General features: G+C 32.8%; 1 protein-coding gene across 1 annotated transcript in view; it reads left to right on the top strand.

Moving 5' to 3' along the window:
• The window catches only part of COL19A1 (collagen type XIX alpha 1 chain), a gene marked incomplete at both ends in the record, with an annotated part of 304,611 nt that overhangs the window by 153,933 nt on the left and 123,127 nt on the right, over positions 1 to 27,551 (top strand). Inside the window, one exon of the mRNA XM_084227959.1 lies at positions 11,367 to 11,420. Within this exon, the coding sequence (XP_084084085.1) occupies positions 11,367 to 11,420 (54 nt within the window). The remainder of the gene's footprint in view (positions 1 to 11,366; positions 11,421 to 27,551) is intronic.

The raw sequence follows: 27,551 nt of genomic DNA, 5'->3' as shown, positions 1-27,551 counted from the left end.
ACAGTGTGTTAAACTGAATGACTGTTATCTATTTGAGCAAGGCCATGTTATGCCAACAAAAGTATCCAGGTAGATGAGCCAGCATTAGTTTGAATCCTCTCCATTGCCATTATCTTGGCCACACCTGAAGAGTGAATTCTTCAGAACATAGAGCAATTAGTGCCTCACTCACATGACAAGTAGAAGTGCAGAAGAACCATAAAGAATTGTCTCCAACCTCCAGCTCTTGTGCATTGTATTCCTTTTGAAGCAAATCCTAGCAAAGGTTGTTCTCTTAACACATCACTGCTAACTGTTGCTGTCTCATTTAGCTTCTGACCACCACATATCCTCAGCTACCATATGATTCATTGCTGTTTTTCTTCCCTTCAGTCTATGATGTTGACTTCATTCTCTTTCCTATAGAACGCTATCATGTTTCACAAGCTTGTCTTATTTTTCTAATATAATCTATTCTGAAAAGATTAATATCTTCATATATCAAAATGTCAAGGGATCCTGTGTCTTAAATCCAATCAAATTGGCCTGAATTTCCATTCATAAATTTAGATGATGCATATTCAAATAAATCTTATGTTTAAATATTTTAGAAGTGAAAGTCAACTATATTGGAAGTACAACAGTTTGGGGATTAAAGATACCTGAGTTTGGAGCTCAAGTTCCCTACTTTTTACAGTATTATCTTTAGGAAATTTGGTTTTTTTTATTAAAAATCTATAAAAGGGGCAAATTCTATTTCTTAGAGTTGTTAGAATTAAATAAAATCACATAAGTAAGCTGACTAGTAGGCTTTGTGACACAATCGCAGGGTGCCAATAAATGTTAGCCCTCTCTTCCCTTCCAAATTTATTATTGAGATGGTGTGGAGATCATCAAAAGATTTCTTGTAATGATAATGAAATGTTGGACTGGGATTTCTACTTCTTGATTCTGTACAAATGTGAGTCCTTATGTTGCTCACATTGTCCTTTTATTCAGTATTGTTTGCTTGTTAGAGCTCTGTATTAGTGCACTGACATCAAATTATTTTTTGTTCATTTGTTACACTAGTTACCCTTTTACAGAAAGTTATGAAAATTTTCTGATTGCTCCATCTCATTGAAATATTAAGAAAACAATTCTAATTTACCTTCATGCCAAACTCTAGTGTTTGATTAGTAGCTTGAAAATTAAGAGGTGTTTCCCTGCTTTAATAGCATCACAGTCTGGTTATTTGGAAACATATCATGTTACCAACCCAGTCAATTGAAAAGTGACACAGTAACAACATCCTGGGGGGGGGGTCTGTGTGACACACCAAAACTAATATTATTAATGTTACTTGCATTGAATTGGAATTGCACTGACATGATTTTAATTTTTTTCTGTCTATAAAATAGATATGATTGAGTAGCTTAAAATTTTGAATCTCTTTCTAAAAGGTTTATTTAAATATTTGTATGTGTATTGATTTATCCATTGACTCCCAATATAATTTCCACAAAGACAAAGTTAGCTCTCAGCTGACTTTAATTAAGACTTAGAATTCTAACATTTTCAAGGTTCAGTCTTTTTTTGTCAATATAAAAACTGCTAACAACATTTACTCACTTGACATTCACAGGAAAACAATAAATAGGCAACATAACTACTTTTTCTATTAGTGCACAAATGACTAAATTGTACCATATAGGGCCTCCCCGGTGGCGCAGCGGTTGAGCGCTGGGTTGCGAAGCTGCCCGCAGCCTCTGCAGCGCCGGTTCAATTCCCGGCTGCTCCCCGGCCACCAGAGGAGGGTCCCGCATGGCGCGCAGACCTCTCCTGCCGCCCGCTGCTCCCCTCAGCAGTGTACTTCGGTCCTTCTGCCTGCTCTGCTCCCCGCTCTGGCTCTGGTGAATTCGCTCACCCTCCCGCGCTTCTGACTGTACCCAGTGCATGTATAAACGAAACAGACGAACAAACAAATAAATAAATAAAACATGCCTCTATAAAAAAAAATAAATAAATAAATAAATTGTACCATATAGCTAATTCTTAATTTGCAGAGAGTTTGCACTGATTTTATGAGTTCATAATTAAATATTCAATATTTAGGCAGCCACCTTGGCATTTTTTCAGATGTTCTGTTGAATTAACATGCTTGTTCAATCTGTAAAGGCCCTCTTCCTTGATTCTATTACCAATAAGTACAAATTGATTGAATCTAAAGACAAAGTGAGGGGAAAATATTTTACATGATAATAGCAATTGTGCTAATAAAATTAGTGGTAAGTTATTACAATTTGAGATCAGCTTCTGTTAACACTAGTGGGAACTTGTCTGCTGTATATTTTAAGATATTTGCCAGGTATAAAAACTAGAGCAATTCTTTGCTATTTCAAATGCTATTTGAATCTGCTAGCATAAGTGAACTTTGCGATTGGGTTTATTTGCATTAGCTGATTTAATGTTTTAAATAAAATCTTGATGCTACTTAAGTCGGCACATTTTCATAGTTAAAATAACAGAACTGAAAGTTTTACTAGTAAATATCATATTTTAATAAATTATTTTAATAAATGAAATAGAGGACAATTAGATACCATTTGGAAAAACAAAGTGGGATCCCTGCATCACGCTTGTGTAATAAAAATATCAGATGGATCATAATGTTAATGGTGGAAAAACAAAACCAGAGAAGTTCCATGGAAAATATAGAAATTCTAAAAATAGTAATTATTTTTTAATATAAAGAGCCCAGAAAGTAAAAATTGAAAAACAATTAGTAAATTTGACCACATGGGCAAACAATTGCTATGGGATCAAAAAGAATGTAAGCTACTATTTTCACTCAAGATTGGTAGAGCTCTCGATGCTTTTGGATATAAACCCAAAGAGATATTTCAAGATCATATTCTTGCTCTCATTTTAATTTTTCTGAAAGCCTCCATATTATTTTTCATAGAGGCTTTACCTTTTTCCTTTCCACCAACAGTATATAAAAAGATTCCAATTTTTCCACTTCTTTACCAACACTTATCTTTTTTTATAATAGTAACCATTCTAAAAGTTATATGTTGATAGCGCGTTGTGATTTTTTTACTTTATTTCTCTAATGATTAATGATATGGTATATGTTCTCACATACCTGAGATAAATTAGCCAAGATGTAGAAACAACCTAAATGTTCCTTTTGGGTAATGGATAAAAAGGGGAGGGGTGTGTGAGTATATATATGTATATATGTGTATATATGTATATATGTATATATGTATGTATGTATAATATGCAGTGGCATATTATCCAACCTTAAAAATAGGAAATCCTGCTCTATGCAACAACATGGATGAAACTGAAGTAAATTAGTTGAGTAAAATAAGCCAGTGACAGATAAAAATATTGCATGATTCCACTTATAGGAAGTATCTAAAAATAATCAGACTCATAGAAACAGAATGATAGCTGCCAGGAACTGGAGGAAGGAGGGGAAATTAATGCATTGCTTTTTATGTTTTTAAGGATTTATTTATTTATTTATTTGTTTGTTTGTTTGTTTGTTTGTTTGTTTGTTTGTTTGTTTATTTATACAAGCACTGGGTACAGTCAGAAACACAGGAGGATGAGAGAACTCACCAGAGCAGGGAACAGAACAGGCAGAGTGACGAAATACACTGCTGAGGGGAGCAGCGGGTGTGGCAGGAGAGGTCTGTCGCACCTGCATTGCTTTTTAATATTAAGTTTCAGATATACCAAGATTAATAAATTCTAGAGATAGGCTTTCCAACTTTATCCCTAGAGTTAACAATACTGTATATAAACTTAAAAACTTGTTAAGAAGATAGATCTCATGTTAAATATTCTGAACACACATATATACACAAAAAGCTGGCAAAGGTTAAATACTTTGACAATCATAGACAAAATGTGGAATGCACACTCTTGCATTCTAGGCTCTATTAATTGAAAAATATTCTGGAACATACAGGTAAATGGTTTCAGTTACAACAATACTCATATTTAGACATAATTGTTGACAAATTGTTCACATTTTTATCACTATGTAAATGTTGATAATTGCAGAATCAGTAATGTACTTTTTCTTCCTTGAATTGTTTTATTTATTTTCTGATGTCTCCAATTTTCTTTGTTTTCCCTGTAACAATTTTCCCATATATGTTTCAAATTCACCCATTCTCTTATTTTCTGAGAATCTCATTCAGATAAAATTCTAGACCAGCAACAGAATTCTGTGACTCCCTTAATTTTTTTCTCTGGGTTGATTCTAATACTTCTTTTCTTATATATCCTTTCTTGAGTTTATTATTTCACTTATATGACCAAATCTTCAAGCAATTTATAGGAAAATGAGAGATCAATTTTCTGAGATTTTACATTTTACATTGCTGAGATCTGCAAATGGTTTTATTCTGCTCATGCTCGATTGGTAGTTTTAGTATAGAATTCCAGGGTGAAAATTATTTCCATCAGATTTATAAAGGTTTTGCTCCACTGTTTCTAGCATTAATGTTACTACTAATAAATCAAAGCATTATGAATTCTTGTTCCTCTTGGTTTTCCACATATAGAAAAACAAGAATCCTGGTGTCTTACTCTTCACCAACCTTCTTCTGAAACACCTCATTCAAGGAAACAAAAGGAAAGGACTTAGGGGGTTGGATAGAACTACCATTATATTTTCTCCTGCCTCTGTTCCATGTGATTCACAGTCAAACTTTATCTTCTATGAAAACATCTCTTGATATGTAGTGATGAGAATTTTAACATCTAGAAACACTCTTCTATTGAAGACCATGGTTTTCATACCACTCTCTTTTGTGAACTCAAAAATCCTTTCTTGAATATCAAAAATTCTTTCTTGAGTCCTCCATTGTATACTTGTGATTGAAGCCTTAATCTTCCTAAGGAAAATAGATGCCTCTGGCAGAAAAGAGGAAAGACCAGTAGAAAGATTAAAAATTAGAAAAAATGCTTCAATATATGTTTTCAATTTAAATAGTTCTTTATTATACTATGGAAGATTTTTCCTCTTAAAATTTGGGTTTTACCATCTTACATAATTGCAATTTAGCCAAATATTGTATAGCTCCATTGTCACAGTTATCAGCATTAAATAGCTAGGTCTTTTGTCTCATGTGTGAATATCTCTGTACTGTTTTTTTTTTATCCTAAAGTTACTAGTTTCTTTCAGTTTAGTCATAACCCAAATGAAAACGTTACTGATAATATTAAATTTGGAATTACATTTCTATCATGCTGTCCACTCTTCTGGAGACATTGCGAAATAACCAATGTATAGATTATCCCCTCTGCCTGAAGTGGAACCATATCTCCATGTGAACACTGACCTATGACAAAGTCAATCCAAACATAGACACTGTTACTTTGATCAAACTAATCATTAAAGCTGAATCAATCATATTCTCCCTCACATAAATCATTAAGACAGATGATACAAATGGATTTGATGGACCATGACTTACCAATATTTTACTTGTCAACAAAGCCTTGAGTTAACTGAAATAAAACCATAACAATTATTAGGTTAGGGCCCAAATAAAGCAAATCTACACAGTTTTTCATCATCAAGGATAATAACACATATGAAATTAATTTTAACAAAAAATGAAACTGAATTAAGAGTAACTACCTTTTATGAACTATATAAATTTAAATGATATAAACATTTAAAATAACTTCATTGGCTCTATTTCTTATTAATTACTGATACAGGCAAAAACATGAATCTCTTCAGTTCATTTTTTTAAAATAAGTACTTAATCCTCATGAATGTGAAATAAAGAATACGGTTTTGTTTTTTCCTCTAAAGTACAAACTCCTCCCAAATAGCATAGCAACTCTATTGCAATACTGCCAATAATCCAAGTAAATTGAATTATTTTTGTATCAGTGAATTTGTGAATGAATAAGTACATGATTTGAATTTTCTGAATCTATATCAATTAATATTGATGCAGAATTATATCAATTAATACTACTGCAGAATTACTAAGAAGAATGTAAAGGTTCAGAATCTTAGAAGTCATTCATTCATTCAATGCTTACCAAATGCATTGTGCTAAATAATATGCAAAGTGTAAAGGAACTGTATCTACAGCTTACAAAGTGGAAAGTCCTGTGATAATACAAAAATCATTGTGGGAAGTATAGGCGTGCTCCTGTACAACATTCCTGATTCACAGGCTTTATGTTGTATTATTTAATTGATGGTATTTGTAGTCTTTTTTTGGCTGAATCAATAGTAACTGATCACACCCTATTGTATATCAAAAAAAAAAAAAGATCTGATTTTTGAGTTCAAAAAACATAGAAAAAGATTATTAAAATATATCCCTGCAACCACATGGAAGGATCACAATTCATTATGTCTCATCTAAACTGCTGCCAGGGCTTTCAGATGAAATTGTGAAGCTTTGAAAACACTGCAAAGGACTTCTATTTTTTTTAATTTGCGAAGGTAAAATAAAATTGTCCATTCAATTATGGAACCCATTTACTGTAACGGATCATGATTGAAACATCCCTGTCCACACAAATATTTCACAGAGTTTTCTTTTTAGTGACAGCTCTTCTTATCCTTTTGTCAGTGTTACTGGGAAGGTTTATAAGAACTTTTTTTTAGTGTATGAAAAAGATTCTATTGTTCTTTATTTCAAAGACATCTATTTCCTATCATGTGGGGAACAATAGTTTGTGATAAAATGATAGTCTTATATATAATGTATTCCTTTTTTGAATACTTATATGCTAGAAGGAAAGTTATTTATGTCATGATAATTTTGTAAAATAACTTAAAACTGGTTATTCCATTAATAAACATTCTAAAATGCCACTTCTCATAACTAATATAAGAATCACTTCCCATGATTGGACTGTGGGCTTGTTGTATGTTTACTTATTAGCTCTTTGTCTTTTGTTCTGCTATTTCCAACATAAAATACCTGTTTTCACTATTCTCATGTTACAAGCATGAAATTCTCTATAAAGATAACCTGTGTTTTCCATTTTAATTTTGTACGTTCTATTTGAAACATAGGAAATACATAAGTATTTTATGAATTTATATATATTCTACTTAATCTGTTGTTTCAAGTCTATGAAGCCTATCCTAAAGCAATGATTGCAGCACTTAAAATGTACTTATTTGCCTAACATTTTTGTTAAAGTGGTTTTTAGGTATCATATGTTCTGCAACGCTCTGGCAAGGGAGTGCAAATAATACTTCAAAATGAAACTGCACGTTTTTACTTCAGTCCTTTTTTGATTGAGAAGTTATGAATGTATCTTGCTTCTTTTTACAAATGAAAATGCATTCTAATGCAATTAATCTGCCCTACCCTATTAACTTTACTAAACATCTGCTGTATTTGTTAAACACTTCAAAGCTTATTCTAAACTTTTAATTCTAAGTAATTTCTCAGTTAAATATTTACATGGGTTTCCATGTTGGTTAGCTCAATCTTGTCTTAAATAATAGGTAGATTGTCCAGAAACAGCTATGTGGAATGTAACACTGTAAAAACTATCCACTGGAACTGAAAATGTTTAGCTGGTTTGGACTATTTTTTGCATATTTTCATCCTAACTAAATGAAGTAATGACTTATGAATTCTTTTCTTTGTCAACATTTTTTATCTCCATAATTCCACTTAAAAAAAAAGGAATGCCTGTATAGATACATATAGATATTGGCATCATGAATATCCTAAATACAGTCTCAAGCTTTTAGAAAGGCATTTCAGCTTTACGTTTGTGAAATTTTAAGAATAACACAATTTACAGTGACTTTTGAAACAGATTAAGTAGATGGAAAAGGAATAAAAATGGATAAGCATTATTATTTGACAAATTAAGTCAAAGGAGAAAATGCATAGATTATGCAAATATGCCATGTGCACAAAGAACTTAAGAATATGATTCTCTAACTAGAAAAATAGTGTAAATCTGAAAAATTTTAAGTGGACAAAGATTTAAATAAATTCCACAATAGAAATCATGCCATAGGTGGTAAATGATTAATTCTTAAATGAACTGTAAAACATTTTTATGGTTAGACATAAGAGAATGGAATAATCATTTCAGATGAAGAATACAGAAAAGACCAAGAGAACCCTAAAGCAGTATTTAAATCCAAGTTCAAGTTTTGAAAATAAACACAATTATATGTAGAGCAAAAACCTGTCTCTCACCACAGACAATCAGTATTTTTCAATCCCACTGTTTTCTTACTAGTCTTTATTTAGAATCCATAGTCAAGTAATTTTTTTAAATGTCAACTAACTTTCAATAAAGACAGATGAAAAATATTCTGAACATTAATATAGTATGACTAGCATAAAAAATTATTATGGCTAATTCAAATGGTGAATAATCAATTAAAGATTAAAAGCAATTTCCCAATTTTTTATCAGATTCCTTGCTGGCTGGGCCTAAATTTAACAAAGACAGTGTGGTGGGGTGGGAAGCCTGTTATGTCATGAACATCAAGGGGGCATAGTAATGCATTTATATATGTGATTGTACTATATCTTAATGTTTGGGATTTGCACACAAAATTTCTTGTGTTTTTAATCTATTAAATACATTCCAAACCAAATGTAATATTTAACCATTACATAGGCTTTTGTTATATAACTTCCCATACTGTAATGGGAGTGAAAATTTGATTGTTCGAATTTTGTTCAGAATTAATTGTACTCCCTTGATGAATGTTTGGTATGTGTGTGTTTTAGTAACTCATATTTAAAAACATTGAGAGAGCTGTCAGCATTTGGAAGAATATCAAAAATGTTATCTATAAATTTGATTATTCATGAAATGATAATAGTTTTCCTATGGGACAGAGAGAAGAGTTTAATCTAGCGCCAAGTTTGTGTCAGTCTAATAAAAAATGATACAACTCCCTGTAATTATATTGTAATTAATAATTGGTATATTTGGATTTCAACATTTTTTTTCCTTATGAATATTAGGAATTTGCCATCTTAAAGTTGGCCTAATTAGCCAACTTTCCATATCATTTGGTAGATGTTTTTTGCAACAACAAATAGAACTGATAACTTCTCCTTTGCCTAGTTTTTATTCCTGTCTAAATCAATAAAACATAGACTCCTCATGCCCCATAACATTAAATTGTTCCAAAGATAGATTAAAAAAATTGAAAGTAATAAATACGTGAATGTTATTAGTCTTTTGTAGAGCAGGAATAAATTTCTGGAGGAACATATAGGCTTGATGACACATGAAAATTTTTTGTACTAATCCTTTTTTGAAAACTAGTTATTGTAATTTATACTGAATTCTGACCATTTTATCAAATGAAAGCTATTAAGTGAGAATGTTAAATGTCTATATTTAAATAAATTATATGTTATCACATTTAGGAAAATTTAGTTTCTATGAAGAAAGTGAGTATATACATAATAATTTTAGGTTATCATATGACCATTTAATATTTTAGTTTAAATATAGCCATAACTTGTATAGAAAAAGTTCATGTTATAAAATTGTATCATAATGATTTTTAAATTAGGTAATAAAGAAACGTTTCTTTGAGAATTCACCTGAATTCACATTTTTTTGGCTATGTTATTACTATATTTCTCATTTATTTGAAATCATTGATGGCATTTAATATGTGATAAATTAATCATAAATATTGGTAAAACATTTTGAGAATTACTGCCAAAAACTTTTATTAATGTGAATTGATTTCCCATTATGAATTTTTTTCTATTCAGACACTAATAAACATATACCATGATGAATAAGACTCAAATTCTACCTGTGAGTCTGGTGTGAGAAACAAACATGAATAATGATTTAGATGAACTTGTAGTTAGTACTTTACATGGCAAAAACAAGGAACGTTACGACAGCAAAGCAAGGTTTCATCTCTTCATGTAAGAAATCAGGACAAGTAGTCTGTGTTTTCTGAAGTCCAAGGCTCTAGTGCTATGCTATACCCCTTCTCAGACTGGGTTTTCTGAAGGTCACTTGACCATGATGTTGATAGTGGAGGATTTGAAGTAGGAAGCTCTTACAAATGAGCAAGAATAGTTGGTAAGAGCACTAAAAAATACAGAGAAATAGATGACTCCAATATATTTTGAAGATGAATCAGTCTCATTTTGGTTACTGGATGTGAAAGAAGCTGGAGAGAGAAAGCTATGGTGTATGAGTTCTAGATTTCTGGCTTGATCTCCAGGAGATGTTTTGTGGATTTATTCAGCTGGGAGGTGCTTTGTGGATTTATTCAGCTGGGAGGTGCTGGATGTGGATCCAGTTTTGGAGGAAAGATCTTAAGTTTGTTTTTGTTTAAGTTAGTTTTTTTAATGAAGTACTTTTTTCTTACTTTGTTGTCAATTCTTGAACTGTGTAAGAGTTCTCCCCTCAGGTGTGGTCACTGTAAGTTTGGTTTTTTTACATGTTAAATTCTGGATGACTGTGAGATAGCCCATAGGCTATGTCAGGAAGGCAGTTGGCTAAGTGGATACATAGCTCAGAAAATAAACTTGGAGTTACAAATTTAGACTCATTGACCTAAAGAAGTTGAGACCTCCACTATATAAGATCATGGCAAGTAGACTGTAGACAGAAGAAAATGAGCTGAAAACCCATATTTAAAGGTTGTACAAGGAAGGAAGAAACAGCAGAGAAACCAGAAGAAGCTTTTAGAGGCAATAAGTGGCATTAACTGCCGACAAATTTTTAAAAATAGCAGTATCGTTTTAAGTGTCACATTGAATATGAATTCCTGTATAATAGTAACTATCTTTGAGAATCAGATTTGACTTCCAGATTAATAGCACCTGGGATTTCCGGACCTTTTTATGATATGAAAAAATGATTATTTTTTTCCTTTCACTTGACAATGTTATGAGAAAGTATTAAATAATGTCAAAGATACTAAAAATTAAATGTTATGAGTAGTCTTATGTTGAAACCCACATCAAAATCATGTGCTTTCTTAGAGGATACTCACAGAATGAGGCTCAATCAAAAATGTAGTTGTTTTGTGGAGTTTAAATATATAAAGAGACATTTTTCTCTGCTTGCAAAGATTGTTATGATTTAGTTACTCTATTTTGGTGAATTGAGGTTTGGCTTATATGAGAGTCTTCACTGGGAGTGAACTTTGGACCTCATAGCTACTTTGGAATTGTCTTTTTTTCTGGAGTTAAGTAAAAAAATAAAATTATCAAAGAAAAACAATTTGTCATTATTAATATTGTGTAGTCTAGCCTTGAAAGAGCTCAAATCACTTTAAAAGTTTTTTTTAATAAAGAAGGTTTTAATTTTTATGATCTTCTTTGTGAAGCAGGTGTACATGAGACACTCTATTAACAGGTATCCTTTCTTTCCCATAGGGTTCGCTGGGGATACAAGGTCCCCAAGGTCCACCTGGAAAAGAAGGTCAGAGGGTAAGTAACCTTGGAACAACTGGCTGGTATTACTAATTCAGGAGTTATTTATTTATGTACACTAATAAAATAAAACCAAAATGCGATAAGCAGATAAACATAAGGAAACTATCAACTGCCAAAATGCTGCAATTTGATATTTTGACAGAACTATTTAGAATTCAGAGAATTCTATGTATTTCCAAGAGTGGTAGCACAAATGTAGAGATTTAGTTGGGTGAAATGAATTAAATACAATTTGACCTAGAGACTTTGGTCTTATTTTGACATTTTGAGTTATGCTCATCTGTGCAGAGTTAAGTTGATGAGAACTCTTTGTGGAGTTCTAGCCCATTCATAAATTCTGTAAAAATTGTGAATATTAACTACATGCTTTTGCCAAATTCAGTTATTGACTTTAATAACCTTTTGTAACTTTCATTTCAACATAATTTATTGCCTTTAAGGTAAAATATGCAACAAGTGGATAAATGTACTTGCAATTGGAAGTAGCAATTACCTTCTATCTCTAGTGCAGTCTTCTTACCCGTACTCAATAAAATTAACCTCTGGAGTGACAATTGGTCAGCATTGTTTGGACATTTTCAGCCATGGTCCACCCCCCTTTCAGGGGCATATTGTCATTTTTACCATTTTTTTTAATCATTTCTAAATCTCAAAATATTTTATATGTGATTTTTCATATGATTTTTATCAACTTTTATTACTTTATAAATGAAGATTGTGTGAGTCAGACAGTTTAGGTGACTTGTCTAAAGTCAAGGAGCTAATAAAAATTAGAATCAGGACTTGAATTTGGGGCTTCTAACTCTAGAATCCTTATTTTCTTTACTATCATAGTATATTAATCCAAAATCTGAATCCTTTGAGTATTTCAAGACCAATGGCATATTTTTTCAAGGCTACCTTTTATTAAGTTAATAAAATTTCAGTTCTCTTTACTCTTTCTCTTCTGTGGACCCTCAATATCTTAATAGTCTTTCCCAAAAAACACTCATGGATGTCCTGGAGGTGTCAGGAATGGGATTGAACATATGTAGTCTTACTTAGGTAAAGTAACATGGCAAATATGTCCTGTACATAGACAGTGTACTTCTGTTGCAACTGGCAATTGAGCCAATGGTTCTGTATATGGTATTGCACCTTTTTCTTTAAATAATTCCTCCCACTAAATTACCTTTTTTCTTACTTTATGTTTTATGTATGGTATAACAGTTAAGATTTGATTTGGAAAGAATGGAATGAATGATATCAAGTTTTTGTTTAGTTTTCAAAAGTTTCTGTCCATTTTTATTCCCAGTGGCCCTGGTAGTCAACCTGATTGGGCTTAACAGTTTTGATAACTAAGAAAATAAATAAAAATTTTGTAAATAAAGACTAACATTTATGGGCTGCCCGTAATGTACTAAATGCCTCAAAATTATTATTTCATTTTCGTTTCATATCAGTCCAAAGAGGTATATTCTACTATAATCCTCATAAGAGAAACTGAGGTTTTTAAACAACTTGGATAAGATACATTGCTAGTAAAGATACATTGCTGTCTGTATCTTTTAAATTATTTACAAAATAGTCACATTTGGGCTCTACTCTCAACCCCTGTAACTCCTATATGCACAGTTGTAGCTTCCTCTCTAGCTTTCCAAACCTTTCTACCCAGCAGTTCATTAAGCCACCTGAATCGAAGTTTTAAATAGTCTTGGGGAAAAATAAAAAATACTACTCCAGAGCTGTGCTTTTTAGGTTGCCTTTAGCATTTAACCTATTTAGGACAGAGAACTATATGAAATGATCTTGTGAAGTTAATTTCCATTTCTTAAAGTGATCACCAAGATGTCTATAACATCTATGGCCATCTTTCAGGATTAATTTCTGCCTTCAGAATTCAGAGAACATTTTCCACCTAGCTCTTTCTTAAAACTAAGTAATGAGTCATATTCCCTAGTTAATGTCAAAATATATAAGGAACTCTTGCAACTCATTAACATAAAAAACAAAAAGCCAAATTAAAAAATAGTCAATAACCTGAGTAGACATTAGTCAAAGTAGACAAATGGCCAACAGGTATATGAAAAGGTAGTTAGTGTCACTAATCATCAGGGAAATACATTCTGTTAGAATGCCTGTTTTTAGAAAGATAAACAATAACAAGGAATGGTGTAGTTGCAGAGAAAAGGGAACTCTTTTACTGTTGTTTGATATATAAATTGATATAACCATGATGAAAAACAGTAAGGAAATTCATGCAAAATTAAATATAGAACTATTCCATGATCCAGCAATCTTAATTCTGAGTACATATCCAAACAAGATGAAATCAGTTTCTCAAAGAGGTATCTGCACCCCCATCTTCATTGCAGCATTATTTACTAACAAAGATGTGAAGGCAACTTAAGTGTCCATTGACTGATGAATGGTTAAAAAAATGTGATTTAGATATATATAAATTTTATATGTAAATTTAAAATGTCAAATTCATAAAATAGTGGTTACTGGGGCCTAGGGGAGGGAGGCTCTGGGGAGATGTTGGTCAAGGGGTACAAAGTTTTAGTTTTGCAAATAAATAAGTGTGGTAGGTCTAATGTGCAACAATAAGACTATAATTAGTATGTATTGCATACTTATAATTTGCTAAAGAATACATTTTATGTGTTTTTATCACAAAGAAAAGATAACTGTGAGGTGATAGTTATGTTAATTACCTGATTTTGGTAAATGTATCACAATATATCAGATCAGATCAATATATCAGATCTTATCAGATCAATAATTTGTTCACCTTAAGTATGCACTATTTTTATCATCAGCTATAACTGAGTACATCCTAGCTGGTTTGAAATGGAAATTATGAAGCTAGGGAGGTGAGACTAGGTAGATATCATCATGTGCGATTTTTGCCCCCTCTGACAAAAATTTTTAAAAGAAAACTTTCTGGTAAGAACATTTAATATGAGATTTACCTTCTTACCAAATTCTTAAATGTGGAATGATACCACACTTTGACTTGTAGTGATATGTGGTCATTTTCAGTGCTAGTCCCTTTTATTTTAATAAAAACTTCTGCCAAGTCAGATTTTCACACATCCTATTGTGGTACGGTTGTCTTTTGAATCACAGAGTGGAAAGTGTTCCTTGTGTTGGCTAAATTTCATCTTTCATATATTAGTATGTAATACCATTCTGTTGTTCTTATTTTCAGTAAAATAACTCCCAGGTTTATGTCACTTTACAGTTTCACAAGCTTCCCTTCTAAGTCGTTATTCAAATCAGTAGTGAATCTGCAGCAGAACAGGGCCTGACAACATTATGTAACACGATGAAGACTGCCATTTTGTTTACCACTGATGTCCTTGTGGCCCAATAATCAAATCATGTATAAATATGTTTGCTCTCTACTTCCTTCCCATTCATGTTTCTTAATTTGGCTGGTAAGATAATTATGAGAGTCTTTGTCAGATACTAGCTGAAATGAAAAAGTATTCAAATGAGGCTTTTTAAAAATAATAATGCTTCAAATTGAAATTGTACCCTATTAAAGTTTGCATTTCAGAAGAAGGTGGGTTAAAGAATAAATTAAACTTATATATTCTTCATGATAATTATGGAGGAACTTATTCAAATTTTAAAGTTCAACCACTATTTACTCCATTTATAAATATGCAAATCTACTCCATTTATAAATATGTATAGACTACATAAATTTACTTTCATTTAATTTTATCTTCTATCAAGAGTAACATAGTGTCAGAAACTAAAGAAATAGAATTTTATAGATGTTGTTAGGCATGGATTGTCATTATTACTACTGCTCTTTTATAAATGCCATGTTTATCAAGGAAAGTAACCAGAGTTAATATTATTGATATTATCCACATTTACAAATTATTATTTACAACTATGCTTGGTGATTTATTCTCCTTTTTACGTTACTTGTAAAGAAAGAAAATTAACTTTAAGACATGAGCATTCTTACACATTTACATTTAGGTCCTAAAGTGCCACCATTTCTTCCCTGATCAAGAGTTAAGTAGCACTCGGCTCTTTTAGACATATTGATGCATTGGTACATGTGTATAACCATCCACAAATTCTGAAAGCTAAGACCAGTATTTTTTTCATTTCATTGAACCTTGTAATAGAAAACAATAGAAATGTTTAAGAATTTAAAATATTTTATTATTCACTGTTGTCAATAAAATTCTTATCTTTTGATGATAGGTGTCTGACCAGGAAGGAATTGAATATCATTAAGTTTTTTGCAATGAAATATAAAGTATGTGGCAGGTTTTAGCCACTTATTCTTAGACATAATGTCTTTAAGGGAAGAAGAGCATTTCATTTCAGTTAAATTATTAGCTTGTTTTTTTCCTCAGTGATTAAATAGGTAGTAGCTTCTCTATCAATATCTCATGATTATGGTGAGATCCAAACATGTACACTTACTTTGAAAAATAGCAACCATTATAGAAAAATACTGCTATTTTTAAGGCATGCACATTCTGATCAGTTAATTCCTTTTCTTTTTCTCTTTAACCTTTTGTGTAGCATTTTCTATAAGTATAATAAGCCATTGTTTATTCCAAGTAAAATACCAAATTTTTGTTTGAAATTTTATTAGTAGGTTTTACTTTTTGTTGTCTGTTGAGCTGCTCAATTTTAGATTATAAAGTGTTCATTTAATAAAATATAAAAATAATAGCAGCTCTAAGAGTTGCTCTTAACACCATCAGTGTTGGGTGGCAATATATATCTGAAATTTGTGGGCTTTAAAAAGTTTTAACCTCCTGAATTTCTTATTTGAATCTTTTATATGCCATTAATCTTCTTTTAATTTGCTATAATTTTTGAAGTCCTGTAGTTAAAACACTTGACTGGCACATTTTTTGTTTCACAGTCTTTATGGATTAACACAATTTTTAAAATTTAACTAATGTTTGAATAGTGATCCTAAGTCCTAGATGGGAATGTGTGAGAGAACTGTAGGGATGAGGAACATGGAGGACCACCTGCTGGAGGCCGTAAGGATATTCAGCCCACGATGAGAGCAGAGAGGACCAGGAGGGGACCAGGAACTGCAGGGCCAAGAAGTCAACAGCAGGGAGTTCCAAGATGCACGTTGGCTTTAGCAGAATTTAAATTTGGAATAAAGTGGGAGGAAAGATGCTGGATAAGAGAAGAAGTGACTGATTTGGTGCCAGCTGAGAGAGTTTCAGTTGAATAATGGAGAAAGCATTGGATATAAAAATTGCAAGAAAAGGTATAAGGGAATTAAGTGGTGCATTGTGATGAAGGAGAGGCAGAAGTGGGGCATAGCTATCTAATGGAGGAATATAAGGGCAAATCTGGATAGAAGCCCAGAAAAGTATCTTAGTGAAAAGATAGCTGAACATGTTCATGCAAGTTGATATGAAACATCTCTAAAGAACTGGCATTTATAAAAATTCCATGTAAGATGTAGTATCCTCGTAGAATTTCCTAATATTCCTAATAGAATCTCCCAATATATTAAAAGTTTATTATCTTAACATAACCTTGGATTTCTCTATTATAGTCACATTAAGAACATGTCTATTATCTCAGGGATGGTAACAAGCTGTCATGGTCTTTTTCAAAGAAATCTCTCCAGGTCTCTGAAAAACAACAACATTTATTGGTGAATCAACTAGTTATTGCCTAAAACAGAAGTTTGTTTGATTGGACCAAGATGACACTTTTGCACTTTTTGTTGCTGGACCCTAATTTTGATCCTAAACAGAAATTTATATTTTAAATTCTTTACAGTTTACCCTACAATCTTGCTCTCATTTTAGCTTCTCTGCTTGTGCCTGTCCTTTATATATTTTTCCCTCCAGGCAACCAACTTTTAATTGCCTTCTCCCAACATTTTTGTGCAGATTTTACCTTTTCTTTTCCCTTAAAGTGCTTGCTCAAGCTTTAAAGCCTGTGTCTGGGGTCAGGGATCCTTGCATCCTTGCATTGCTTACTTAGACCTCATCCTTCAAGATATATCCCTTAGCACCATCCCAGTCTTATTTGCAAAGGATTAAGGCATATTTGGTGTATTTCCTCAACAAGGTAGGAACCTGAGGATGAGTCCTACAAAAGAATGGGAGGACACACAGACAGTATGTCAGCAGGCTTCTTCAGTGTAAGCAACATCGCACATAACTTGGAGGTTACCTCACAGGCTCTGGGGTCATATGATCTTAATTTAAATCCCTGTTTCACCACTTGTTAGCTTGCCATCTTGGACAAGTTCCTCAGCCTCTATGCACCTCAATTTTCTTATACAGAAAGTAGAGATTCAAATAATCCCTACCCCACAGAGTTGTTGAGTTGTGACTGAGCTTGCTTAGCCCTGCTTATCCTGCACCAGTAGTAGGGAAGCAGCTTTGCCTGGTGGGTAGGGAAGTGGGGTAGGCATCACAGTCACTCTTTTCAAATGTAAGGTTGGATTCATTTGTGGCTTTAGGCAAGTCACTCCAGATTCTAATCTAATTGTGTCTCTTTAATCACAATTTAGCCCTCCAGTGTATTATGGGATTAAAACAGAAGTACTTTGAATGTGCTCTGATAACAGGTGTTTCCTGACAGAGTCATAAATATTACCATCTTAGCCATAGAAACACTTAAAGAGAAAGGAAAAACAAGAAGCTATTTTCTACCAATGAGGAAATATGCCAATATTCCTGCGTAAGTATCTTTATTCAGAACATCACACTAAATGTTAGTAGTTTTTAGGTACATTTACCATTGAAAATGTCAAGTACAAAGTTTATTCCACTTTGAGGAAATAGTGGCAATATGTACATTGGCTGCCAAAAGTAATAATTAATTACAAGTTAGTAATCAATATGGGAGATATATATATATATGTATGAGTTTCCAGAAATGCAAAGCATTTGGACATGAAACATTGTTATGACCTAATCACTTTAAAAGTCAGCAAATTGTATTTCTAATAAATGAGACAAGACCATAACTTTGTATTTTTCACTTACCTTAGGCGATAGCACAGACTTCTCAAAGAAAGTTTAATTTTAAAGCACTTTGGATTTTTCACTGTTATATTTCAATTCTCAGGGGAAAGTAGATTATTACAAAATAAATTTTATGCAACAATTCTAAGAAAAGGTAGAAATATCTGGTAATGAATAGACTATACAGTATCTTATTTCTAAAATTCTTGGCATAATAGTATTCATAGTAGTGCTTGTATTATGCAGAAAAAGCTTAGAACCTATTTCTTAAATTTTCCTTAAAAGCAAGGAAACCTTTATTTGAATAACTGTAGATACATTTGGAGTCCATTTAACATTTTTAACATGTTCAGCTCAAACATAGACATATATGTGTGTTTTATATCTATGTATTTTCATTGTGCTTTTTAAATTCATAGCACTACACAACTATACAAAGATTACATACTGTGTTGTCATTTGTGGGTCAAAAATCACTAAACAGTACATACCTTGACCACTAGCAACCACTGATATTTGTATTAATGAAGTCAGAAATGTTAACACTGTATCTTTAGGACAGTGGAAAAAAAACACCTAAAAGTGTATGTAATGCCTCGACTGCACATAAAATTCAATAATATAGATACACATAACTTATATGATAATTTACTCAATAATGCTATCTTAGAAAAGTAAAAGTATAAAATATAATGAAAAGAACAAGATCATTGAGAAAACACCTACATTTTTTGGATCCTGAAAGCCGTCATTCAAGCTCCCCATTGACCAAATGCTTTCTACAATGTCCCAGATCATTTGCAGAAGCATTTTAATAGCATTGTGCTCTTATTCCATCCGGTTTATGTTTATTTTCTAAAAGATTTGGTTTTTTTTTTTAAGTGAAAGTAAACTAAAATCTTTATTTTGAGGGGAAAAGATGGTAATTACTTAATGTAGCTATCAATTGAGAGTAGGAAAAAAAAGAGCAGTGAAAATACCCACATGGAGAGAAACAACTGTTTGAACAAAAACTTTTTCTCCAAGAGAGTGGAGAACCCATTAATTTAATCAAAAAATGTTTCTGTCTATTTTACGTGAGGTACTGTGGAAGTTGACTTAGGTCAGATAACCCTAAAAATAGAATCTAAGAGGATTCCTGTGCAGGTGATTTTCGGAAGAAACCTGTGAGCGAGTAAAGGAGGCAAAATAAAGGAACAGGATCAATTCAGGCAAAAATGTGGCTTCAAAAATCTAGTCTTACCCTGATCCCACAAGGCACTGTGAAGCACCACAGAATTCATGCTTGAGACAAGGGCCCAGGCTTTGATACCCACTAACCACACTGGGTAGAAAGCAGGGCAGTAACTTCCCAGCTGTCTCCAGATAAGGCAGCTTCTGTGACTAGCAAAAACCTCTGGAAAAGAGTGCAGGTAGGAGCATTAGCAGTCAATACCCAGGAAGTGGGGCATCAGCCAAGCCTGATCTAGAGGTGGAATCTTCACCAGAGTTGGAATAAAACAGCATCCTTGGCATTACCAAAGCAGAATCCTTGATGGATTTCAAACAGAAGTAAACATGTAATGAAAATCCTAATAATATTAACCTTACCATGTGATGGACAGGGAGACAGAGACAATGTGTGTGTGTGTGTCTTTGTTTTATATTGGAGTATAGATGCCAGAACTATTCTTTTGGTTTAATGAATAAGTAATAAAAAGGTTAAACTCAAGACATGTTAGTAAAAACAAAGTGAAATGACCAGAGGTGACAGACATAAGAAGAGAGACTAAGTAGAGAGGAGGCAATGCATTTTTGTATTAAATGTAAATACTGAAGTATCAAATCTGAAATGATGATAGTGTCTTTAACCAAAGTAGAAAACACTGGAGGAAAACATTCTTTTGAAAAGATAACTCCATTTGAAGTCTATCATATTAGAACTACTGTAAATAGAAAAGCACTAGTCCCTTAAAACCGGGCTGAGAGCCTGAGGAAAAGGACAGAGTAATATTAAGAAGTCATCAGTTTATGGGTAATAGTTGAAGCCACCTGAATGGTTAGGATTACAATGGAAAAGACTGTAGAAGGAAAAAAAATAAGGACAGATCCTTAAAATTAGGGTAAGCCTATAGAAGAGAAACAGTAGGTGGGTGACTGAGAAAGCTAAAAGAATAGAGGAACAGGCTTACCCTAATTTTAAGGATTAGCCATAAACTATTATCCATAAACTCATGACTTCCATATATATACACTCGTAGCAGGAATGTAGAAAACCTAAATAAGGGACCAGGAAAAGTCTAATTATAATAAAGTAAAAATCAAAATCAATAAGCAACTATAAACCAGAGACACACTGGGGGCGGGGGGCAGGGGGCAGGGAAGAGGAGGGATTAGGGTCAAAATAAGGGGGGTGGGGTGGGAATTGTATGGGGAATATAACCAAGATGAAAATGCATACATTGTGCAAAAATGAAAAAAGATGTAAAAAATATAAAATAAAATAAAAAAATTAAGTGGTACTTTAAGCAACTGTAAAAAAAAAGTAAAAATAGACAAATCTGTAGCCAGGCTTACAAAGGAAAAAATGGGGGGGTCTCTTAGTGGCATAAGGGGTTAAGTGTCAGCACTATGAAATAATCCACAGCTACTATATGATGAGTTCAATGCCTGGCCAGGGAGGTGGCCCACATGGCACAGTAGACCTCTCCTGTCTGGCCCGCTGCTCCCCTCAGCAGTAGTTCAGTAAATCTGTCTGTTCTGCTACCCACTCTGTTTCTGGTGAATCCTCTCACTCCCTTGCACCTCTGGCCTGTACCCCAGTTCTTGTATGCATAAATAAATAAATCTTTAAACAAAGGTTGTTATAACTTAAAAAAGAAAATAAAAAAGGGAGAAAGCACAAATAAATAGGAGCACACACACACAATAAAAAGAATAGAGGAAAGAATTAGAGAAGTTTTGAAAGGGAGGTATGGTCTGTTGCTTGGAAATGCTTCAGAGATATCAGGAAGGAGAGGTGTGAATGAAAAGCTATTGGTGATCTTGTAAGCGTGCCTGTGCTGTACATGGGCAGACATGTAGTGTGTCTCTGGTTTATAGTTGCTTGTTGATTTTTATTTTTACTTTATTGAGAAAGTTGGGGGATTATGGACTATTTTTAGAAGTCTTAAGTTATACAAGAGAGCTTAAGACCACATTTGAACAGGTCCACAAAAAAGATTTAGTTTTGTTGTTGTTGTTTTTGAATACATTTGCAAACTGAGACAAGGAAATCAATGAAAAGGAAGAAACTGATTTGGTAAGCAGCAGGAAATAACAATAAATAATCCAGAAGCAAACATGGATCAGCACTTCTACAATAAGGACACTTTAGAGAGAGAAGAGGCATGGGAAGTCAATTTAGAGACAAAGTAGGAATTAAGGTACTGTGCATATTCATCTCACACATTTTCAATGTAGATAGGATTTTCTGAACCTTTACCTGTTTATAATGAGTTCTGGGCTGGAGACTGTCCATAGTCTTCAAGCCTGTCAAGTTTGTAGTTACTACTTTCTTTCTTCATGAACAGCAAGCCCAATTCAATCAAGTAAAAGCAGAGGATTATAGAAGAAGCCAAACTGTAAAAAAAAAAAAAAAAAAGGTGTAGCGAGTAGGGCATTGAGAGAAGAAACAGTTACTGTGATTTCAGAGTTTTCTAGATAATTGTAGCAGCTGGTGAAATGTAGGCATTTAGTTTTACCTCTTCTATGTCTCCTTTCCTTTGTAAATTACCAGTAGTTTCATAGAGAGTATATCTTTTATCAGCTGTTTTTTCTGAATACATTTATTTTGTTTTATAAATCCATTTGGCTAGAATACAATCCATACTTTTTGGAAAACTTTGTGATGTCAGAGTAAAATATTGCCAAAATTAAATTGTTCTTATCCTTATTGACTTTCGCAATTTTCACTTTTTAGATCTCTGTAGATGTTCTATAAACTGTCATTTTTTTTCAAATGATATAAATTTCTGAAACATGCTAATTTAAATGTAATTCCCAAGCTAGGAGATATCAAGGAACTCGTTTACCACAGAAGTCATCCTGTCTGTGCCTTTTTTATCAATAAGTCCTTGTGGTTATAGATATCAATCTTTGTATGCTGTACTGCTATCTTTCTATGAGCTTAAAATATTTTTCATTGGGAGATAATGGAAATGAATATGGTGTATTTCTTTGCAGTTGTTGCCATAGAGATAAAAAAATCCCTTTCAAAGTAAAATGAGAGTGATATTAAAATTACTAATTCAAAATAAGTTTTGCTTCTAATTTAATATTGAAATGGTTTATATTCCTTTTTTATTTTGTCAAAATTGCATGAGTTGAGTATGTCTAATGTACTTTTATTAGATAATTCATAGCATAAGAAAAGCTGAAGCAAAAATGATATAGGTGAATTCCCCACAGCATTTAGTGAGATGAGGCTTTCATTTTTAATCTTTTATTTTTAATACTTAAAATGTACCTAATTATCTCTCTCATGCACCACATCCATACTCCTCCTTTATATCTTACCATTCAATTTCAAATCTAATTATCTATAATGATTTTCTTTAACACAAACATTTTATTTGTTTTCTTTTTCTGTCACATCATTTTCAACAACTAGACACATTTTCAGCAACAACAGAATTACTAAAATAAACCAATCTGAAACATTCTCAGATCATATTATTGTTCATATTTTTAAAGTCTTATAAACTTTCCTTGAAAAATCAAATTATAATACTCTTGGAAAATATTCTGTGACTTAGAATTATCTTAATTAATTAACCTGAGTTTGGTTCTGTTGCAAAAGTGTCAGCATCATCACTTTCTAGACACATTGAAATTAACCAATATGTGACTGATGATTAAGTAGGCAGGTGAGAGCCCACCAATAGAACAAGATTATCATGTGTGCAACAACATCCCCGCTAGAACTTTATGATAGAGAAAAGGGAAGAAAAGAAAAAAAAAAAAGGTCAGAGGAAAAAGATACTACTTTATTTGTATTTTTCTCATTTCTAAACCTGTGTTTGCTTTCTTTTGAAACATAGACTATTGACTACCTGGTTAAAAGGATTTAAAAGGAAGTAGAATTGAGAGTCTTATCCCCATAAAAGACATAGAATTTAATAAACTTCTTTGTAGTACAATGCTACTTAGGTATGTGAACAAAGTGTTACTACACTGTCATAAGAACAGAAATTGAAAATATTTGGAAACTTTTATAGCAATTTAATATTATTGTGTAAACTAAGCATGTAGTTATTTAAGTCATTCAGTAGAAGAGACAATAAATTAGTTGGTATCTTCTAAACCTTCATGGGGAGTCATTAGGGTAGCTACTTACAAGTCACAAATGAACAACAGGCCACAGCACAACGTGAATTTTTTTAATAGTTTCTCCACTGTACTCCACAAAGACCTGAGAAAATATAATCATTTATTTTTAGAAATCATTGTTGTTAATTATTTTGATTTTTAATCAAGTTAGTGAAGTAAAATTTATATTATTTCATTTAACCATAACTAATGACAGAACATGTTTCCCAGGATTTTGCTTTTTATATGTGGTTTTAGTAAAAATAAAGTAACTAGTGGCTGTGAAAATGATTGCCAAAGAATGAAGACTAAAAATATCAATATATATATATATTTGACTATGCTAAATTAATTTTTCTTTGAAAGATAGCTTAAATTAAACCAACATTTATAGGGTAGATTGCTGCAACTAGCTACTGATGAAAGATTAAAAATGAATTTTGATAATACAGTATTATTTACTCCATTTTTACAAAAATTATAAAAAAAATTCTTCTGAGTTTACTGGAGCCAGGTTGAAATCTCTTATTCCATTCTCTTCAACACAACTCAAACTGCTTTCTATATTAAATGTCATTAAAACAAAACAACAAAACACTATAAAGTCTCCACCCTACAGGCAATGTGATCCATCTAGCTTAAGTCAGACATTAATAAGCAAGAAGGAAGTCCATTTTTTATATTAAACACTTTAAAATGCTAACATAATGGGGTTTAGTTGTTCAAAGACTAATATATAGGCACTTCATATGAGGAGTCATTTTTTTTTTACCTTGTAAACTTTTGTTTCACTGTAATTGCAAAATGACGAAAAGTTTCAAGTGTAATATTGGATATTATCAGCACATGCCCACTTTCATATGTACAGTTTACCAATTTTTCTTTTTCTTCTGTTATTTTTTATTATATTTGTTGAAGGATAATTTTATGTCTTTTGAATCCAATAGTAAACATTGTAATTTATACTTTGTCTTTATTTTTCTGCAAGTAATTCAGTTTTATTAGATTTCACAAAAGTGTTGGTCCACAACAAATTGGAAATTTTTAAAATTATGCACCACAGTTAGAGGAGTATTGATTTAGTGAGTTACATTGACTATAAACTAAGACTATAATAAGACAAACTTTACCACTAATTAAGCTTTTAAAAATTAAGCTTTTAAAAATACTCTAATTAAGCTTTTAAAAATACTTTACCTTATATTAATTAAGAGAAATAAGTGTTTAACTAGTTCTACCCTAAGAACTTTGCTGTGAAAATAGGCAGTGCATTCTCAGCTATGTAATATACACTAGCAGGACTGAGAAGTAGACAGCCTTACTCTATATAAAGTAAAGGTGATAGTCTTAATGTCTGCTCAGATTTAACCCTGGCTACATAAATCACTTCTTCTGTAATCTATATGAAGGGCAAGATAACCAATCTAGCATTCTAAGAGGAAGGAGCATTTCCATCTCTCATTCTTGCTGTTCTCCTTGGGAAAAAAATAAATGGAACTTACTGGGTAAAGTGCAAATAGCAATCTGACTTACCTTTTTAAGATTTGGGTTCCATTTTACACAGAGTATTTAAACACCCTAGACCTTTGCAAAATGGAAATTATGTGATTAATTCAGGTGCAAAATGGAAATTATGTGATTAATTCAGGTGTATAGACAGGCAAACAAGATACAGTTAAAGGTATCCAGATTAAGTGTCAGTGAAGATAACTCACTTTAGGACCTGACAGGCTCAAGCTGACTGGCATTTTTTGGTAAGATGTGCATCCCTACTTTTGTCATGGTTAATGCTGATTTAGTCACAAAACTGCAAAATGCGGTCCATCTCATCAGTTGTGGGTGCAGCATTATAACCATAATAATATATTGCTGTATTATAACAATAAAAATAAAATGTACAGTAATATTATATTTTATTATCCTGGTTACTCACAACATCTTTCCATGTTAAGGATTATTATTTTCACTTAGATGATGACACTGAGGTTTAAAGTTAAAGTGACCTGGACTTTCCTGGTGGCGCAGGTAGTTTAGCGCAGCGCTGTGAAGCTGTCCACAGCCTTTGCAGCACAGGTTCAATTCCCAGCTGGCCAGGGAGAGTCCCATATGGCGAGGCAGACCTCTCCTGTCTCACCTGCTGCTCCCCTCAGCAGTGTATTTCAGTAGATCTGTCTGTTCTGCTCCCCACTGTCTCTGGTGAATCCTCTCACCCACACATCTGGCCTGTACCCCGGTTCTTGTATGCATGAATAAACAAATCTTAAATAAATAAATAAATAAATAAATAAATAAATAAATAAATAAATAAATAAATAAAGTTAAAGTGACCTGTTCTGGGTCACAGGGCAAGAAAGTGGTAGAATCAAGTCTAATCAAGTCTTGGCAATATTCTAGGCCCACAGTAGACATATTTTTCAAACTGTGACACAATCCATTAGCAGGTCAAATATCAACTTAGTGGGTCACAATCAATTTTTTAAAGAATTAGACTAATACAATCGGAATATACAAAATAGTTTGATCACTGTAGAGGAAAAATGATGACCTCAGAGACTACTCCTGATGCTGGTACAGCAGCTCCTCAGCCTATTTGTCTCTGTCCAACTCCCTCTGCCAGGGGCTACCTTCATTCATTTTTCTACTCAGCCCTTGAAATTTCCTTCCTTCACTGCCCTACATACAGAAAGTGAACATAAATGCTAAATGGTATGTGGAGGTGCTCGCCCCTGCTATGCAGAAACACAAAGGTTTCTGGGAGAACCAGTGTTGGTGCTGGTAGCCAGAGGAACCCACAAACCTTGCCAACAGAAGAGGACCATTTATCATTTGATTGGTTCACACCTAGTTCTTTGAACATTTTATTAGTAAAGTGTTAACTTCTACAATACTTCAGCAACACAAACCCTGACAAATTACAGGTTCTGGAGTCATGCAGAACCCGGGGTGGGTGAGCTTCAGTTCTGTGACCCAAGTAAGATGACTCAGCTTCTCTGAGCCTCAGTTTCTTCACTAATGCAACAGAAATTATCATGATACCTGGCCCAAAGTGATAATAAGAAATGTAGAAATAAATGTAAAGTTGCCAGTACATAGCAGGTGCTGAATGACTGCTAATTATCATCTCTTATACTTACAGTATTAATTTCTAAATGTTTGAGCATGATAAAATCCTCTAGCACTAAGATCATGGAAAAGGTTTTGTTTGTTTTTTTTTAAGACTCCCAGAGACTGTATGGATTTGTCACCTAGCACAGTTGCCCTGAAGAAGTGTGACCAGTGAACAGATGTTTGGGGGCTGAAATTTAGCCTGTGGCCTCCTAACCAACTGTGTGACCAAGTGTCAGGCTGCAGCCACTAGGCAGGATGCCTTTTTCTCATTAACACAAAAGTACCTTATCAGCTAATTGGTGACCCCATCTCACATATCCTCAGAATCAATCAACATTATTCTGTGGGGCTTGGAAATGACATTTGGTGGGCTCTTTCATTTAATAAAGTGCTATGAATAAACTTTTACTGTAATTGGTTCTCCCAGAAATCTTTGTACTTCTGCTAGAAGTATTATAGAGCAATTTTGAGAGGTTCTCCTTTGACATCATATAGATGCTTGTAAAATCCAGCAGCACTTCAGAACTAAACTATTTATAACATAGGTTGACAAAGTATTTTTTGAAATGTTTTATGGCCTGCAAATGTTTCCTAAGGATTCTTCATTCTTTCTCCTCCCATTCCTTGATGTTATGAAATATGCCAGAGGCTTTTTTAAGGTCACCATATATCTAACTTATTGAAAACATATACTCTATTTCAAAGCTGTGAAAAT

Source organism: Talpa europaea, assembly GCF_964194135.1.
Source record: "Talpa europaea genome assembly, chromosome: 2".
NCBI classification, from domain to species: Eukaryota; Metazoa; Chordata; class Mammalia; order Eulipotyphla; family Talpidae; genus Talpa; species Talpa europaea.
The sequence above is the reverse complement of the archived record's forward strand: the minus strand, read 5'-3'. Positions and strand labels throughout refer to the sequence as shown.